This window comes from Sapajus apella, unplaced genomic scaffold, assembly GCF_009761245.1.
Source record: "Sapajus apella isolate SASKATOON/1434 unplaced genomic scaffold, GSC_monkey_1.0 scaffold93, whole genome shotgun sequence".
Lineage (NCBI taxonomy): Eukaryota > Metazoa > Chordata > Mammalia > Primates > Cebidae > Sapajus > Sapajus apella.
In genome coordinates this window covers 7,579,943-7,600,199 of record NW_022437033.1, presented here as the reverse complement: position 1 = coordinate 7,600,199, position 20,257 = coordinate 7,579,943, and the positions used below count along the sequence as shown (strand labels likewise).

General features: G+C 39.1%; 1 protein-coding gene across 4 annotated transcripts in view; it reads right to left on the bottom strand.

The window, feature by feature from the left end:
- Positions 1 to 20,257, bottom strand: part of AFF2 (AF4/FMR2 family member 2) — a 497,371-nt gene that overhangs the window by 143,912 nt on the left and 333,202 nt on the right. For 2 of the 4 annotated variants that reach the window (XM_032256129.1, XM_032256127.1), the window contains exons 5-7: positions 13,919 to 14,005; positions 10,938 to 10,974; positions 10,215 to 10,248 (exon numbers count right to left, since the gene is read on the bottom strand). In XM_032256129.1, the coding sequence (XP_032112020.1) occupies positions 10,215 to 10,248; positions 10,938 to 10,974; positions 13,919 to 14,005 (158 nt within the window). The remainder of the gene's footprint in view (positions 1 to 10,214; positions 10,249 to 10,937; positions 10,975 to 13,918; positions 14,006 to 20,257) is intronic. The other 2 variants (XM_032256130.1, XM_032256131.1) reach the window with 1 other exon arrangement.

Sequence of the window (20,257 nt, the reverse complement as noted above, 5' to 3'; positions counted from 1 at the left end):
GCTTTGGCAACACTATTAGTTATATGAGCTGGGATACCTCACTTAGGTCACCTGGGCACGACTTTCCTCACTTCTAACATGGAGAGAGAACCAAAGAGAGTAGTTGACTGCAAAGCTCATCCATGAGCTCATCTGTTGACAACACAATTTGCTACAGAGTCTGAGTAATATATCATCTCTGTTTTATTATATGAAGAAACAAAGGCTCAGAAAAGCACCACGTAAATTCATCAAGTCACGTGACAGGGGAGTGAGACAGCTGGGATTTAAGCCACCCGGAAATGGATGCCCCATATCTGTGACCTCTCTAGGACAATACTGGCTCCCTCCCCTGTATCCTAGCTCCAGAAATTGAGTCAAGACCAAATGTAAAAAAAAAAAAAAAAAAAGAAGAAGAATATGTGTAGAAAACACATAATGCCAAAGAACTAGAAAGTAGTGGTAGTATTAAGGTTATGCTGTTATTTTCCTTTGGATTTAACAGTTAATAACAGCTCAATTTAAACCTTATGTGGGTGAGGCAAATAGGGTATTAAAAAAGATTTGAATTTTGTGATCCAAGAATTCTGGAGTGAAATTTCACCTCCCTCAACAACTAGCTGTGTGATCTTGAGCAAGTCATTTAACTGCTCTGGGATGAAATTTCCTTCTACCTAAAATCCGTTTAATCTTATCAACCTCTCAGAGACATTATGAGGCTGGAAGGTGATTAAACAAGTGAACTGGTGAAATTGCACAGGCAAAGAGCATAGGCAGGCCTGACTTCAAATGTGAGTACCAGCACTGACTGTGTGGCCACAGGTGTTTGACATTCTCTCTGAGCCCTTGAGGGGACAATTCTGGGAGTGATGATAGTGGAGACAATGGCGATGGAAACAGTGATATCCATCTGGCAAGACTGTTGTGAGCATAAAATAGCTGATGTTTGTAAAACATTTGCCCTGGTGCCAGGCATATAGTAGGTGCCAAAAGTGGTGGTTGCAATAACCCGAGAATACTGCTTATATCCAGATTCTTTCTTTCCTTTCTTTCGGTATCATATGATATATAAAAATTATTTTGGAGGAACCTAGAATGATCCTTTCCATTTCTAGATAGCTTAGACAATTTGCAGATATTTTGAGCAATGGGTACTTTTAAAAGATTTTTCTTTTGAAAAATTTAAAAATATTCTATGTACTCACACCAGTCAGAATGGCTATTACTAAAAAGTTAAAAAAAAAAAAAAAAGCTGCTGGTGAGGTTGCGGAGAAAAGGGAACGCTTATACACTGTTGGTGGGAGTGTAAATTAGTTCAACCATTATGGAAAGCAGTATGGCGATTCCTCAAAGAGCTAGAAGCAGAAATACTATTCGACTCAGCAATCTCATTACTGGTTATATACCCAGAGGAATATAAATCATTGTACCATAAAGACACATGCACAAATATGTTCATTGCAGCACTATTCACAATATCAAAGTTATGGAATCAACCTGAATGCCCATCAAAGACAGATTGTATAAAGAAAATGTGGCACATATATCCCATGGAATGCTATGCAACCATAAAAAAGAACGAGATCATGTCTTTTGCAGGAACATGGATGGAGCTGGAGGCTATTATCCTTGGCAAACTAATGCAGGAACAGAAAACCAAATACTGCATGTTCCCATTTACAAGTGGAAGCTAATGTTAAGAACTTATGAACACACAGAATGAAACAACAGATACTGGAGTCTACTTGAGAGGAGAGGGTTTGAGGAGGGAGAGGAGCAGAAAAGGTAACTGTTGAGTACTGGGCTTTAAAACTCATTGATTAAACAATATGTATTAACAAACCCCCGTGTCACATGTACCCCCAAACCTAAACATTAAAAAAAGAAAATAAAAGAAATATTCTATGTAGTTACAAAATTGAGATCTCTATCTGGGATTTTTAAAACGTGGGCTTCTTATGCCAAAACAAGTAACTCCAGAAATTAGGCAATGGAGCTGTCAGAGTTATAGGTTGCTAAATCATTAGCTTCTACTCCTCTCTGGATATTTTTCTCTCCTTCATTGCTCTCTCAGGCACCCAAGAACCTTTGACAAGAACAAGGCAGTGTACTATGGGGTTGTACTGGTAGATCTTCAGTGTCAAAATCCCACAGGGTAGCAAAGAAAATAAATTTTGTTCATTTGGTTTTCAGAAGGCCTACTCTAACCTGATCTACTCCATCCCACCCACTCTGTCCCAGCCTTGGCAGCATATGTGTAGATGTCAATCAAATAGCTTTGAGACCTTTTCTTTTTTTGGTCGTCATTGTTAAAGTGGATGGATGAACCACAAAGAAAGGCATTTGTTAGATTTTTCAACTGATTTTACAGCTGTAATTGTGTGTGCTTCTGCAGTATTCTGCCAACACTGCTCCCTACTCATCCCTGTAAAATGGAAGCGCTCTTAGCAACTCTGAGAAGGTGTCAAGGGCAGACTGTTTAAACCTAACATTCTCAATAACATAATTGTGGTAAAGGATCTGGCTGTTTGTGAGACGGAAAAACAGAATGAATAGTTTAGAAGCGGATATTTCTTCTCCTCTACTCCAATCTCAGTTGCATTTTGTTTGTTTGTTTGTTTCTTTTTAAATTCTAAGAATGACCCGTGGAGCTTGTCTACACTGCTGTTATATTTTCTTCATCTGGGCCTAGAAGACTTGTCAGGGTTCTGATGAGGTCTGGCCCTGCAGCCATCTGTGGAATCTGGGGACAAGGCAGCATATTCTAATGAGAATGCAGAATCCTGACTTCTAGTCCCAGCCCTGCCACTGCCTAGGTGGAGGGCTTTAGGAAAATCTCTTCCCGTCCTTATGCCTGGTTTATTTTCAATTGGCTATCTAACAGGATTGCTGTGCCACTCACATGGGCTAATACATTGTGTGAAAGTGTGTTAAAATTGTCATTCGCTATGCACATGAAAAATATTTCTGGTCATAGCACTTTACAATCTAATAACTGAAAAAAGAGTGTGCATATGTGTATGTGTGCATCTCATTAGATCAGACAACATTAGAGTGACCTACTGTTCTGGGATACAGAGCATATGCATGCATGTGTGTGTGCGTGGGTGTTTTATCACAATATTACATTCAATTATACAACTGAAATTTTTTTTAACTTTGGTCCCTTGCTTATTAAATTCAGTGCCTTCCACCAGCATTATTTGCTTCACTTCCAGGTACTGTTTAAAAATGCTAGAAGAATTTGGAAATATGCCACTGTGGTTGATAACAGATGGGGATATTTTTGAAAATTATTTCACCATGATGATATAAAGCCACTTGCTAATTATCAAACAAGTTGGCAAGCACAAAAGGCGATGGATGAGTCTCTTATTAAAACAGACCCAAATATCAGTTTTCTCTTCACTTTAATGTGGCACAATGGACATTTCTGAAGGGATATGCCACTAAAATCAATCTTATATGAAGTTTTTTGTGATGGTCTAAGTCCCTTGTAGGAATAGATCCTTCAGTCTTACTGAAGGGAACATTCTAGAGTCCTGGTGACACAATCTGGATGCCCTGAGTTGAGGGTAGATCTGTCTTCAGTGTCCATGTCAGCATGTGTAGTATATGCAAGACTTAACTCAGTTCTATTTAGATCTAACACTTCCCCTGTTTTAAGCCAAAATGGCAATGCCATTTTGGCTTGCATTGCCGTTAGTATATTTTGGCCTAGTGTCTGGGCAAGAACACACTTGACTGCAAGTCAGTAAAGCCACCTCCAAATAACTCATGGGATAGCTTAGTGTAAGTTAAGAGCATATGCTCTGGATTTGGGAGGCCAAGGTGGGTAGATCACGAGGTCAGGAGATCAAAACCATCATGGCGATCTTGGTGAAACCCTATCTCTAAGAAAATACAAAAAATTAGCCAGGCATGGTGGCACACACCTCTAGTTCCAGATACTCAGAAGGCTGCAGCAGGAGAATCGCTTGAACCCAGGAGACAGAGATTGCAGTGAGCTGAGATGGCGCCACTGCATTCTAGCCTGGGGAAAGAGCAAGAGACTCTGTCTCAAATAAAACAAAATAAAGCATATGCTCTGGAGTCAGTCCTGTTCTGCCTCCCCTCTTTGTTACTGTGACATTTTAAGCAACTCACTCAATGTCTGTGAGCTTTGGTTTCTACTTCAGTACACTATAATGATGATGAACCCCATGGGATTGCTTGTAAGAAAAAAAGTACATGGGAAGTGCCTGGCACATAGTAGGCACTCAATAAGTATGAGTTAGTTGGGTTGATGGCATTGTAGGTGCAAGGTTTATCATCAGTAGACCGTGTGTTCCTTGAGACAATGATATGCAGTGTTTCACCCTGATTTACCAGTGTTTAGCCCAGAGCTTTACATATAGTAGGTACTAAATGCATATTTGTTGAAAAAAATGAAATTTAGTAGAAAGGAAGAAATGCTTGACTCTTCCCAGAAAGAGAGAGAGAGGGAGAGAGAGAGACACAAAGAGAGAGACATTACATTTGCTTTCAATTACACAGGTGTCTCAAAAGTCATCTGAGATAGACAAATCCTATGATAGACTGAGGTCCTATCACAACACCAGAAATATCAGATCTAATCTTTCAATTATGATGGCTGAGCCAACTTATCTTTGTTTTCAGCTTTTGTGATAGAAATGTAAATATACAGCTCTCTTTGACAGGAGCCCCCATTTGAGATCTTGTTACCCATCAAGCCTTGGCAACTTCAGAGTTCTTGATGCAAACATTCAAAATGCCAATATTGCTTGTTGTCACATTAGCCAATATACAATCCTCAACATAAAATCCTCTTGATGTCTGATTACTCTTCTTAAGGACCTCACGCTGATTCATTTCAAACTGTGAATTACCTTTAATTCACAGCTTGAACAGGCTGCCAAATTTTGTTTTCTTTACTCCCAGGTGGCTGCCCCGATGCAGTGGAGGACTTCCAAAAATATATTAAGTCCTTAGGAAAAGTTGGCAAGCTCAGAGATGCAGGGCATACAAGACAAGTTAAAAGCAAGAGTTGGTATACTTATTTGAAAACCAGAATGGCTGCAACTAGTAAAGTTACCAAGATTACCACTTTATCAGGAGAGTTAGTTTGGCTTTTGTAAGTCTCAAACTGATGAGTTGTATTTTTAAATTCCAAGTACCAAATCAAAAATTCTGATTAAGAATTAATCTGATTAAGAAAATAACAGTCATTTTTTCCATTGCCCCATTACACAGTCACTTTGCTACCAAAATTGCATCTAAGTAGCAGATCAAACATCTACATGGGGAAGAATATATGAAATTGCTAGAGAGTTGGTCATTGCTCTGTAATAATGCATTGTGGTTCTTAAATTTTAAATCAAAATCTCAAAGGAAACATTTTCAATGATGAAAGTTTGGTAAAAGGATGGCCAGGGTTGTAATGAATATGAATTATTTCTTTTAGTAAAAATATTTTCAAAATTTATCTAAGAAATAATGTAGTTCCGGTATTGGTTACAGCAATCTGGAAAACATTCTCGCAGTTTTTCTATTATCTTTGGTAATGAAATTTTCATAGCACTTACAGAAAACTTTAGAAATAATGGAATTTCATTTAAATAAAACAATTTGACCCAGTTTTGTCCCACTGAAAACAGAGAGGTATAATTTCTTGTGGGACTATATCCCACCAGGTTGTGGGAATGTTGTGTCCAGGTACAAAAGGACAAATTTGGCATACTAAATCCCTGAACTTATCAAATCCCGTGGGGAAGGGAAACTCAGCAGGATGAAAGGAAGCTTTGAACTCTCAGGGACCTCGGCCTGCATTCAAACTTTCTCACTAAGGAACATTGTGACTCAGGGGGCTCTTCTGTAGGTTTATAGCCAAAATATCCATTCAAAATAAGTGGCCATGACCAGTTTGTCTTTCTACTGACTGGGTGCACTTCAGAAAGAAGGACTGTTATTCTAGCTTTGCTTTTCTTACCTGTAAGATGGGAATAATTTGTAGCACCTCCACAATGGCTGGAACACTTAATAAGGCAATGTACATAAAAGCATGTGGCACCTGCTGTCAACAGCACAATAATTATTCTTTGTGTGTGTCATTCTTGTGATAGTATAGCGCCCTTTCTTTCTAACTAGTGCTAGAATCAAGGATGTCTTCATGAGACATGCATAACAACCACCCACATGTAAACTCAGGCTGACCTCAACCAGTCTGTCTCCATAAGACCTTCCATCAACTCTCTGAATCCAGAGTTGGGATGTTTTAAAACATATAGTTAATACCATAAGTCGGGGAACTGGTTTTATGGAAAGAAAAAAAAGCATTATAGCTATATTAAGATTATATGGAAACTATCCAGCCATTCTCGACATCATGGTTTAAAACACAGGAGCTGCTCAGTTAAATGGGTGTCTGGATGGTTTCCACCTGGACATAGTCCTAATGATAACAACCAAGTTTTACAAAGGAACTTGATATTTGGAGCTGCCATCCCCTCAACAGTAGTCACAAAACTGAAGTTGAGAACTAACTGGATGTTCACCCTTGAGTTCAGGGAAGCTGACTGAAAATCCTTCTCAGGGTGATTTAATACACCTTATATTTTCCTACCTATGATTGTCCATAAAAGACCAACAAGGTCAAGCATTTTGGAAGGCCACTGAACTGACAGGTAAGTGGCAAGACATTATAATCCACTGGATAAGTCAGTCCAACTGAACAGAGAAAATACAAGTTCTTCAGTTTGGTTTCTGTTTTCTTCCTCATTGCCCGTTAATAAATTCATTACGTAACTACAAGGTAACACAATGACTGGTGATTCCATTCAGAGCCTGAATCCTGTCATTGAAATAAACAGATCTTGAGACAGAATAGACAGACATATTACTGTGTAAACATACAACTCCACAGACCTGAGAACTGCAATTTCACCTTGTTATGCCATGCTTCGCCCTCTTTTTTGGGACAGAGACATCTTTTTGGGGAGGTTACAAACTCCATTTGATTTAGAAGACCTAGGTGGGGGCTGTTTCAAGACCCTAACATGGCTCAGATTCATAGAAGCTTCTGGTCTTTTCTCCTCCAGAAAGTATTCATGATTAAAGTTAAATGTATTTTTATGTTGCTAGATTTAATTACTAAAGAGTATAACTACTTAAATTTGAACACTGACAAATGTTTGTAGGTATATCTGCAAGGGTAGACACATATACTCATTAATTTAATTTCCTTTAAGAGACTATCTGTATACTTTGAAACAAAAATAAATTCTTCTGTGATTTAACCTCGTATCTTCTGGATCCTAGGTCAGTACTTTCCCCGCCAATACCACAACTGACACAAAAGGGGAGATTAAACCTAGGTCTCCAAACTTCCCCCGTTCAGTACTCTTGCCTCATAAGCATTCAGAGTTCCAGCTGAAGTGGGTAGGATGTCACGGCATGAACAGATAGTGATAAAAAGCACTGTATGCCAATGGAGTATACTGAGAAGGAAAATACCCAGTGTTCCAAAAAACCAGCCATATTGTTGGGGTCAGGCTCAGACAGAGCAATATAGTCAAAAAGAAAGAGGGAGACTGCTAGTTCCAAGTTTATACTCAGGCATACTGTGGCCAATGTTTTCAGACCTGGTGCCCATGTGTGTAGTCCTTATAAACAATGCATACTCCATTGGAAGATCTGTGTTTTGTCAACCAGGGAAAACAGGCCAAGATGAGGAAAAGTAATAAAGTGTCCCAGTCATTAAGGGATTCTGCCTTACAAGACTCTAATCTCTCTTGACTGCACTAAGTGTCAGGAGTGTGCTTAGGACACTTTCTGGCTTTGGGTCTTTCCTGCTGCATGGCTGACTTACAGGCTGCTCCTCACCAAGGTGAAGGCATTAGCAGTCTGTCTATACTCAGAATGATCTTAATCACTGGGAGGATTGCTCTGCCAAATGGAAAATCCTACGAGGTAGTTTTAAAAGCACACTGCAGTTAAATATGGGAGAATGATAGTAATGGCTAAGCAGATACTTTGGAAGCTAAAAACAAAAATAACTTTATTACAATTCTGATCTGTCCCATGTTAAACCCATACCCTATCATAAGAAGGGAACTTTTTCCAGATAAAATCTGATGGGCAGTGCTTAGACTTTAGATCAAACAGACAAAAAGAGAGGAGCTCATTCATAAAATGGACTCAGTGTCTTCTAGTTTTACTGATGCTTCCTATAGGGTATTTTAGTTGTATTGACTACACTATATATTACTCTGCTATGAAGTGCTGTTCTCTGGAAATGCAGCCTCTAACTATAAACCACAATTGACGAGTTTATTTCTGTTAGTTACAAACTGCTGAAACATTGCATTCTATGATATATACGGAAAGCAACATATTTCACAGTAGGAGCCTAATAGTCTTGCTTTAGGAGTAAGATAATTTTACACTAGAAAACATATTTTTATATTTTTTCAAGTTTGGAAACGTGTTGATTTTTTAATGCACGCGCACGTGTGTGTGTGTGTGTGTGTGTGTGTGTGTGTGTGTGTGTGTGTGAATCTTATTGACTTTTTAATGGGGATGAAGTAAGGCAGGAGGGAAGGCAGGGAGGATTAGATCTATTGTTTCCTAGAGTAACAAGGGGAAGGGCAATTCAAAATGTGATTAAAGAAAAGCTGAAATGTACAGTATCAAAGATGACTTTGATTTTTGTGTTTTCATATAATTTGGTCCTTAATTCAGAATTATGGTTTTATTATCCCCTTCTTTCGTTTTTTCTTGCTTCTTAAAATTGAGAATTATTGGTTGTTGAAAATGGACTTTGAATTAAAAGGCACAGATCAGTCTAGAAAACCAAATAAATGGACCACTGATGGGGTCAGGGCTTTGGGGCTTTGCTACTGCACTGCACCAAGAACTTAGAAATGCCACTGACTTTCTCAAATCCTCAGTCTATTTGGGAGTCATTCCCAGTTGTTTCATGCAATTATTCATGATCTTCCAAAAGGTGAGCAATTCACTTCAAGTGTACCATTAGGCCACTAATGTCATAAATTATTTCAAATTGCAACTATGTGCCTATTACACAGAAAAGTCGACTTCCATTTTCTATTATTAGGTATGAAAGAAGTTGTGAGAGAAATACTCCCTTGATACTCTCTTGGACAAATGGATATTAGAAAATCTACAATAGTTAATCTGAGGAAATTGGTTTCTCCAAACCCCTCCTTCAGTTAGCATTAATAAAAAATGAAGACAGTGCTGAGTGAATTGCAGGGCCCTGGCTTCAGAACTTCAACCCACCATCATGTAGTATCTTATTCTGGGCTCTTCCTGGATGCCCTTGTTTGTCTTCAATATACAGGCACCTGATGACCTGTAAATAGTGAGGTCATGGGCTGACTAGCCATAGCAATTCACTCAACATTTCATGTGCAATCATGGCTACTTAGATTCTATGTCCCTTGTCCATTCCAGTCAGTGGTGGCTGAATATTTTGTAAAATAATGTCTTTACCTGAAATTATACAGTGTTTGAACAACTAGTTAAAATGTGGGAAACAAACCATCTAGAGATTTCTTTTTTCACTGAAATCACAGTTGTTTTCATATCCCAGGTATCAACCTGGTCTGTGTCTACATACTTAGAGAGCCTAATGGTGATCTCATTAATTTTACTGTTACTTATTATGGGCACTATAATCTGTTTGAATCACTTCAAAATTAATATGTTAAAATCCTCACTCCAAAAGTGATAGAATTAGGAGGTGGGTATTTGGGGAGGGGATCATGACATGAGAGTTGAACCCGCATGAATGGGATTAGTGCCCTTATAAGAGGAGGCCTGAGACAAACCCCTCACCTCTTCCACCATGTGGGATTAGAGTAAGAAAACAGCTTTCTTTGAGGAAATGGTCCCTCACAAGATGCCCTTTATGCTGGTGTATTAATCTCAAACTTTTCAGGCTCCAGAACTGTGGGAAATAAATTTCTGTTGTTTATAAGTCATGTCATTTATGGTATTTTGTTATAGCACTCCAAGCAGACTAAGACGATGACAAATCTGATTCTCCCTACACCCCAACCAAACTACATATTGTTATGAGTCAAGGTTCATAGTTCCAAGGTGCAGAGGAAAGAACAAGATTAGCTCAACACTAAGACCCTGTTTTCTTGACAAATATCCCCCAAAAGGCCTGATTTGGAAATCCAACCACTCACGATTTGAAAGATACTGACTTTGTAGAAGCTCTGGTGGTTGGGTCATTCCACTCTGAAAAGAAAAGATATAAACAATTACTGTTCATGTTTCTACTGTCAAAAGATTATTCTGAATTAATCTCCAAACATGTAATCCCCCTAGTTATCTTCTTGTGATAAGTAACAGATGAAAAAAAAAGGGAACCAATTAGATCTATCATGGAAATGGAAGTCATTATGTTAACTGAAAAAGGTCAGGTACAGACAGACAAACTTTGCATCTTCTTACTTCTTTTTTTCTTTTTCTATTTTTCTTTTTATTTTTTTGAGATGGAGTCTCGCTCTGTTGCCCAGGCTGGAGTACAGTGGCGTGATCTCGGCTCACTGCAACCTCTGCCTCCCGGGTTCAAGTGATTCTCCTGCCTCAGCCTCCCGAGTAGCTGGGACTACAGGTGTGCACCACCATGCCCAGCTAATTTTTGTATTTTTAGTACAGATGGGGTTTCATTATGTTGGCCAGGCTGATCTCAACTCCTGACCTCGTGATCTCCCAGCCTCGGCCTCCCAAAGTGCTGGGATTACAGGCGTGAGCCACTTTGCCCGGCCTCACTTACTTCTGAGAGCTAAAAATTAACAATTAAAATAACTTTTTGTTATGGTTGTTCTTTCATGTTTTAATGATTTTGAATAGGAAAAAGGAAAAAGTGAGGGAGCAGAAGACATGGATGTTTGGACTAAGAAGGATTTTTCAAAACCACTTACTTTGTAAGGTGAATCCTGGGGTCAGATGCTGCGATTCCTATAAGGAAGAACATATATGATACAAACATTAGTTAAATGACACAAGGAGAACAGCAGTGTATTAATCATTGCTGAAGATATAGTTGACTAATGTTTGCAAATAGGAAATTGCTGTTAACAATTCCATTAGTTAGGCTTCTGTCTATAGTTCTATTTGAAGGATAAATACTTGCCAGCCAAACCTGCTGCAACATGATCATAACTGCCATTTAATCAAAATTATAAGTAAGACTGGTATCTATTTGGAACTGTGTGTAACATGGGGACAAATGACCCATATGTGTGAAATTGAAGTGTATAATTTCTCAAGTAGCTGAAAAACGATGTCTCTAAAAGAGTAAAGAGGGTTTGAGTCAAACAATTGTGTTCGTTTTAAAACTGTAAACAAGATCATAATTAATAGATTTGCTCAGTTTTTCCCTTTTATAGAAACAGATCCAACTTTCTATGACACATTGCACAGATGTACCTCATTTTGTATATAAGAAGTGTTCTTAAAACTGCATTGCAAGTCTGTTGAAGTATAGGAAGCAATCTCAAATGTTATTTAAAGGAAGTTAAATTTGATTTGAAAGTCACACTATACACAATTCATTCACTGATTCGAGAAATCCAGATTTGCACATACTGCCTTGCTGGGAGTCTGGCACACCTGTGTGGATACTGACAAAACTTGAAGGCAGAAGCATTACAGTAATGTTTAGGGCACACATGGCACTGTATGGATGGAAGAAAAACAGTACAAACCACAAGGCAGGTATTCCAAAACTGGAGACAATGAATTCAAGTAAATACAAGAATTAGTTCTATCAATCACTGTTCCAAGTAATCTATTTATTAAGCCTAATGTTGACTTTCTGTAGATGAACTAGGCTCACAGTATTCTTTATGTTTTATAAAAAATAAGGAAGAACTATAACACTTTGCTTTAATCAAAAGTGAAATTCCCAGTTTATTTACTATGGTTCTGTTGCTCAAGAGATTTGTCTTCTGGCAACATCACCACTCCAGAAGACTACCACAAACTCAGTAAGAGGCAGAAAAGGCCTCTTAGAGAAAGAGCTGTCTGTCACAAAGCCCATATAGTTTGCTGCTCAGGGGCTTCTGTGCTCTCCCTGATAGAGAACTGTCTTTTGACAAAGGAATCTAAAATGCTTGACTACTTGATTCCCACTCATTTGCAAATCACAGGCGGCAAGGAAGGAGAAACACTTCTAGAGGCACAGGTGCTGAGAAAATTGACAGGTGAAAACCAATAGCAAAGGAATCCACAAAAAATGATGACATGAGGCACATGGTACCATTACATGTGTTGCTTGTTATTTACAACGTACTTTTCTTTCAAACCAACATTTCGGTAGGAATCAAACGAAACAGGAGTGAATGTATAGACTTCTTGCTTTCACCATTTTAGCCCACTTGCTTCTACATTTATTATGGGGTTGATGGTAGCACAGACAATAGACAGAAAATGCAAATTGTGCCTGATTCTAAATTGTGCACTTACTACAAAAGCCCATTTAAACAACAGTTCTATTGTATATACTTGTAAATGTCAAAATTGCAACTTGCACAAATTATCTCCAAAATTGGAGAACCCAGCTGAAAACACTGCAATTGCTGTCCAAGTGTTGGACCTGAACTGGATGGAGAGCTCCCTTTGCTGGACTCGATGCTAGGGAGGACAGTAAGTCACAGAAGTCTAAAAAGGGTGAGTGGGAATGCAAAAAGGAATAGCATACACCCATACAGGGACAGTGAGCTAACTGTTCATTTAGTTCTGACCTCTTTCATAGGTGAAGGAAGATCATTAATCAAGATTTGGACCAATGTTATTGTCAAAATCATTACCCTAAAACCTAAGTGTTTCTCCTTTGGGTGTTTGTCCTTCTACAAATAAAGTCCAAGCTCCGTCAGGTGGTATCTGAGGAGCTTTCCAAAGACGCGCCTACTTGCCCAGGTTTCCTCTCTTTCCACTCTTCATCACACAAACTTTAATTCTGCCACTTGAGACCTTATATCACCATGCATAACAGCATGATCCCTCATCTCTCATGACCTGGCTAACACTAGTCTTCTGCATGCTGTATTCTTCTCTTCGGCCCTTCTTCACCCATCAGCATCTTAATCATCCTCTAAATGCTGCCACATCAGTGGTGAGCACTTCTTCAACTCCCCAAGGGAGTGTTAGATATTACTCTGAGTCTTATCTTCTCTATAAAGACATTTACTACATTGTTTTGTGATCTATGTGATAACATGTAGAGGACTTTTCTTCACCCCTAACTTTAAGTCCACTGTATATTCTCAGTAAATAATTTCTGAATAAATGGATGGAAGGAAGAAAGGAATAGGGGAAGGAAGACATTATATATATTTTTAAAGCATGTTAGAATAGCCATGTCTAGGCATTTTAAAAACTGCTGACAATGAAGCAAATCTTACTGGGAGAAAGTAAATAAAAATAATATTAAACATTTAACAATAGAACTGTAGAATAAAAAGCTCTGTCAATGTGATGTGGTGTTTTGTAAAGATCCATCTTCTTGTGAGCAAGAACTGGAAAGTGATAAAAATGAAAATCAGTTCACTAAAGAGTACAGGTTTTGTAACTTTAAAATCTTGAATGTTGTTGTTCCATCATCTATTTGATATTTCTTAAGGGATGAGTCCTCCAATTTCTGATTCATCCGTTCTAGGTACAGTGACTTAGACAATACCCTATGGAGTAAGATATGCATGCCAGTATCTGTGTGTATATTATCTTAAAGACTCACTTTCAATAAAAATGATCTTCATATTGCTATTCTGAGGGGTGAGAGAGAGAGTCTAGATTTTATGGCACTGGAAGACCAAGGCCATTTCTGTCACTGAGAATCCAGTTCGAAGACTGGTATAATTAAAATAACACAAAGAAAAATGCAGGAAGGAGGAGAACTGACCTGTCCTGGGATGGAAAATGTGTTCTGCTCAGAGTGTCCAGCAGTATGCATGGCAGTGAGAGGAGTAGGCCAGGAATGGGTCATCTCCTGATGGGGAAAAATAAAGCAACTTTATTTCCGGGCACATAGAAAATCAAGCCCTTTCTTGGCAGTAAACAGAGTAGGTTCTTTATAATTACTAAGTTAATTTACTCTTTTCTTTTTAGAAGGAGTCTTGCTCTTTCACCCAGCCTAGAGTGCAGTGGCGCAAGCTAGGCTCACTGCAATCTCCGCCTCCCTGCAACCTCCACCTCCCAGGTTCAAGCAATTCTCTTGCCTCAGCCTCCCGTGTAGCTGGGATTAGAGGTGCCCACCACCATGCCCAGCTAATTTTTGTATTTTTAGTAGAGAAGGGGTTTTACCATCTTGGCCAGGCCAAGGTGATCCACCTGCCTCGGCCTCCCAAAGTGCTAGGATTACAGATGTGAGCCAGTATGCCCGGCCAATTGACCTAATTTTTAAGGTGATTTTAAAGTCATTTGGACCATCCAGCAGATGCTCTCCCTTGTTGTGAGCTAAAAACTTGTCACCCAGGAACTTCTACCTATAGATTGTACTTTGGAGCTGCACAGAATGCATCTCCTCCTTCTTTTGAATGATGAGCTTTGAGCTGTTGGAAGATTGTAATCTATCTACATGGTCTCTTCGCCAGGCTGAGACATTCTCAGCTTCTTCAATCATTTATTGGGAACCTTCAACTTTTCTTCTAATGCTCAGTTTCTGTACTCTGTCACTATCTTTGGGGCTTCCAGGAGGAATTCCAGATTGCCTGGGGCATTTCTAACTAATGGTGTCCTATTCCAGTTGTGATCTGTCAGCTCAAGGGAGGACAGTACTGTCACTTCCTTCTGCTACTCATCTTCTCTTGATACAGTCCAACCGTTAGTGACATGTGATGCACATATTGTGGGTTTTCCAATGCAAAGATGAAGCAGCTGAGGAGAATTCTTTCTCATTCACAGAGAAGGCTACTATGTGATTTGTAGCTCGGTTTTACACAGCCATACACATAGACAGTGTATTTGTGAATCCAACTCTTAAAATAGGAAAAGCCCCTGAGGCTCCCACTCTCTGTTATCAGCAGCTCTTTCAAATACTCAGTTTGGAAGAGGTGCTGTTCAAATCTTACTTGAGTCTTAGGGCACGTGGCCAACATGCTTTACCCTAAGAACAAAGATAATTAAATTACATGCTCAGAATCCCAGCAACAGAAAGATGATAAGTTTTGTGAAGAAGGCAGGAGTCAGTATGTGTTGGAGTCATCATTTTCATATATAAACATTAGGCATTAAACAAAAGTCATGATAGAAATAAAGGAGGGATTTGGGGAGGGATGAAGGGATCAAAGTTTATGAAAGTCTTTTTAAGTGAGTAAGTTTCATAATACTTGTTTTTTTTTTCCAGTCTTTATAAGTAACATAATTAGTCATTTCAAAGATAATAATAAGAACTCTCAGCTAGCACTAAAACAAGGTATTTTTTTTCCTTCTATAATTACTCAGTTCAAAAAGAGTCTTTGATGTATGAAGAGCTGTAATGCAAAGAGATACTTCACAGATTCATTCACAGTGGCACTGCTGAAGCAGAATTTGTAAGTATTATTCTGACAAAGATGGAATTTTACCTAGCACTATTTAAAAAGGAGGAGGTAAGTACATTAAAAATGCATACACAATTTAGAGGAGATGCTTAACCTACTTAAGAGATAGACTACTTCCAAGTGTTTCTGAGTTGTGCATTTGTATCTAGTTGATAACATTTATGACAAATCCTACTTATATATTCATCAAAACTGGCCCCAAATTAACTCTATGTGACAACAGTTTAAACCTGAATTCTAATTACTATGAGTTTTTAAAATCCTCAATGATGTCTTTTAAAATTTAGATGGTTTTTCCTGATTAAGGCTCGCTCGTCTCCAAAATAGTCAGATCATTCAAAATATATAGCTTGGGATGGGGGATATGTTGGTATAAGGATACAAAGTTTCATTTTGAAGGAGTAAGTTCTGGAGATCCATTGTATAACATGGTGACTATAGTTATTAATAGTAATAATGTACTGTATACTTGAAAATTGTTGAGAGATTTTAAATATTCCCACCATAAAAAAGTATGTGAGGTGATGAATATGTTAATTAACTTCATTTAATCATTCCACAATGTATATACATATCAAAACATCCTGTTTTACCCTGTAAGTATATATTTTTGTCAAAATATATTTATTTCAAAATAAATAAAATATAGTTCATATTTAGTCAGAGTCAAAAAAAGAGCAGTAAGCCTCTGCCTAAAAAAGGAGTGTTGTCTGTTTTCAGAAACTACTGGATATGCCTAAATTGATTAGAGGCTTAGTTTTATCCAGTTTCACCACTGATTTTAGAGGTGTGCCTCTAGGTTTATTAAAAGGTGTTTCAGACACTGGGAAAAATAAAGTTACTTCTCAAAGGTGTAGCTTTTCCCTTAGATTTCCGTATTTACTCTGAGGCAGAATCTGATTATCTTGAATTACGAGTGGAATGCACCGCCCTGTTGGCCAATCTACATGAAACTGCACAAACTTTTGCATTTTCAATTACAACTGATTTCAAACTGTATTTGAAACCGTGAAATTTCATGAAACAGCACACTGAGTCCACGTTACCGCTGATGCATTTGATTACAGTAGCAGGATGTAGTTAAAGGAATATAATTTCCTGAAAGAATATCTTCTGCAAAAGACTTTGAAGCAAGCTCTTTCACTTCTCAAAATGAGTCAGACTTGTAAAGTGTGGCACGTTCACAGCAGATATTCCATTGTTATCCTTTTCATTAACACTTGAAGGATATTAATACATTTTATGTTCTTGCTATTCCTAAGATAAGGACACCTATGCATTCTTTCCCAGCTTTAGTAATCCTTCACCCAGTAATCAGGTAGGGATGAGCCCCTGCTCCCAAAATGTTGCCACAGCTTTTACCAATAGGATCCAATGATGACTACCTGCACACAATACCAGGAATCACTTCTCTTTTAACAAAAATAAGTTAGACACACACACACACAGACACACACAGTCACACACACACACACACACACACACACACACACACACACACACACACACTTGAGATTAGTCCGAACTTCCACAAAGAAGCACTACTTCATGTTTGGGATCCTTTGATCCTTTGAGAGAGAGAGAGAGAGAGAGAGAGAGAGAGAGAGAGAGAGAGAGAGAGAAGGAATTCATATTTCCAATGGGCAACTGAGGAAATGGGGGTTCCACAAGTTGAGGTTACTTACACACAGCCTTACATTTAGTAGTAAGTAAATGTTGGCTACTGGTACAAGAGTGCACACTCTTCCACTATAAGAAATATGTCTCCCACTTTGTAAGACTGACTAACATGGATAATGAAGAAAAGACTAAGGAATACCGTTTAATCTTTTAGTATTTGGCAAAGAATAGGTTTCATAAGTGATAGAGCATTCTACATAATTTCTAGTAATAGGAAGACACTTATATTAATGTGATATGAAGACCCCAAAGTCAAACCCCACAAAATCACAAAAGGTTCAATTTCCACCATATTATCTATACCATAGCTCACGGCTAGGACTCGAAACAAATCCAGAACCACTTGCAGGTACCCTCGCTTTGCTCAATTTAGACACAAAAGCTCGGTATGCGACAGGCCGAAGGGCAGAAGACAGTCTGTGTTCCAGGGTTTGCTAATCTGAAATGGATTCTGTACTCACCTACCATACAGCTACCTGAATTGCTGTTCTCTCAAGTAACTCGTATGTTGTCACAAGCCTTACCTTATTCACCTTTGCATCTCTCCTGCTTAGTGTGTAGTAAGTAATTAGTTGGTCTTTTTGTACCAAAAACTAAACAGGCAGGGATTAGCCTCACACCCTTTTCACAGATAAGGAATCGAAGCACAAAGAGGTAAAGTGACTTGTCCAAGGTCACACAGCAAATGGCAGATCTGTTTGGTGGATTCTTTGCATTTGTTCTAGTAATTTTTAATGTTATGCCATTATAAGCCAGTCACTGGGACATAGAAATGATAAAGTCAAGTACCTCTCTTTGAAGAGCTCACTGCCTGACAAGCAAATCACCTTGAGAGGGGAATGAGCAAAGATGCAGAGAACAAGGTGGTGGGGAAAGCCACCAGAAGTGAGAGAACCAGTGTGTGTGGGTGAGTGTGTGTGTATTCCTTTTAGGGGCTATCATTATACCTGGCATATAGCAGCTGTTCAAATAATGTGTTTGGGTTAAGCATAAATATTAAGGTACTTACCATAAAGAGCTCAAACTGAAGAGGTGATTAGGGCAATTTTTCAAATGGCCACCTTAATGAAGGCAAATGATGATGATAGTTCACATATTTCATTGATGTTGTTATAGTCAGAAAGAGTCCCCAAAGTAACCTGGACTAAGTATTAAGATAGGGAGGGCTTAATTCAAGTCTAGCTCTGCAAAAAGCTACCTAGGCGGCTCTGGTCAAGTTACTTCTCTGCTCTGGGCCTCAGCTTTCCTGCTTATAACATATGGCCTTTGACTTGGATGGCCTTTAGTGCTTCCAGTTAGGAATACTGTTAATCTCTGATTCTACATGTTCTGTCTACTGCAGGGGCTTGACATAAGGAAAAGCAAACTGATAAGTCTGCAAGGGCTCTGGAAACCATATAGTGTTATACACATTCAAAGCTCATTGCTACCAGCCCAACAGGTATGGCTATGCATTCCCAGTATGAGCCTGCATGCCTTGGCTCAGCAACCAGGCAGCTTGGGATCTACGCAAGGCTCAAGATGGGGCTTGTATACACCTTTCTCCCTTCCCTCTACTGAAATACCAATAATGTAATAAATACAGTTTTGAAAGTATTCACAAATTCTTGTGATTAAGAATAGATGGGAATAGCTGAGTGGCTCAAATAAAAATATGGTTGAATAGAAGAATACATCTGCAAAATCAGTTCAAGTTTATTAATATTTTCACAGGGAATCAGAAGTACATAACTGACAAGTCATGGTAACTGAGTCATGGTAACTAACCTTGGTCTCTGATTTCCATTGGAGGGGCCCTCCCTTCCTTGCTTCCTTCATCCCTCTCTCCTTTCTTCCTTCATTTTTTTCTTTTCTTTTTTAGTTTTGCTCTCCAGATAGTGTACTCCCAAGAGGCATCCTACCGAGTAGCTTTACAAGCCATCACAGACTAAGGATGAAGAAACATCAGCATCTTTCCTTCTCCAAAACTAAAGTAAACCTGAAAACGTTTAATCCACATGTCCCATGTATGTGAATGAGGCCTTCTTATTAGACTGTTGAATCTGTTTCTTTATGTAAAGGCCCTCATGCATTTACAAAAACAGATATGTGTGTGTTGGGGAGGTGGTGTTAATGACTCACCAGAAAACCTAATTTGTTTGAATGAATGAGTTAGGACCTTTGTATCCATGGTTCCTGACAGTTCTGTGAGGAACCAGAAATGGAGGAATGAAGCAGCTGAACACCAGGTTGTGAGGGAATAATGCAACAGGGCCCTTAGGATGCAGAGAAAGGGCTGCCCTGGGGCTAGAGTTCAGGAGGGCAGCAATCAAATCCTTCCTGGGCCCTCAATCTGCTATCAACTGCTAACCAGCCTGTAGGACATTCTGCTTCTCCCTGATAGGACAGCAAAGCCAGGCAGGGGCATTAGCACCCTTATCTGTAACAGCAGTGGGGCTGTTAATAGGAAATGGACAACAATAGCAGGAGTAGGGTTATGATGGGCCCATGGAGGGAGCTACACGTTTGTAAAAGGATTCACAGGCTGGATGTGATCTGCACAGGCTGCTGCTCCCCGTGTGGTGTACCAGAGTGCAGCCACACTGCTGTGCAGCCTCTACAGACACAGGAATTTGCCTGCTTCTCTACTAATCCCTCTCAGGCAGGCTTCTGAAGGACAGGGGCCCTTTGCCCAGGGTCAGGGAGCTTGGCTGTTCCAAATGAAATTCCCCTTGGAAGGAAGTAGGGCATACGGGAAGTGCTACTGATCTTTTTCCTCTCTGGGCCCTCTCAGAGCGCTCTCCTAGATGTCCCATCTCAGTGGGGGTATGGGAATACTGAAGTATCTCTAAGGGACAGCTACCAGAATGATAACAGATTGGAACGCTCATCTCATGTATACATACACATTAAAGAAACAGGGAAAGTTTAGTCCACAGAAAAGGGAGAGTGAGGAGTGTCTTTAAATCCATGAAAGGCTTTCATGTGAAAGAGGTTTGAGACTGCTTTGTGGACCAAGAGGTTAAGACTGGCTGTATAAG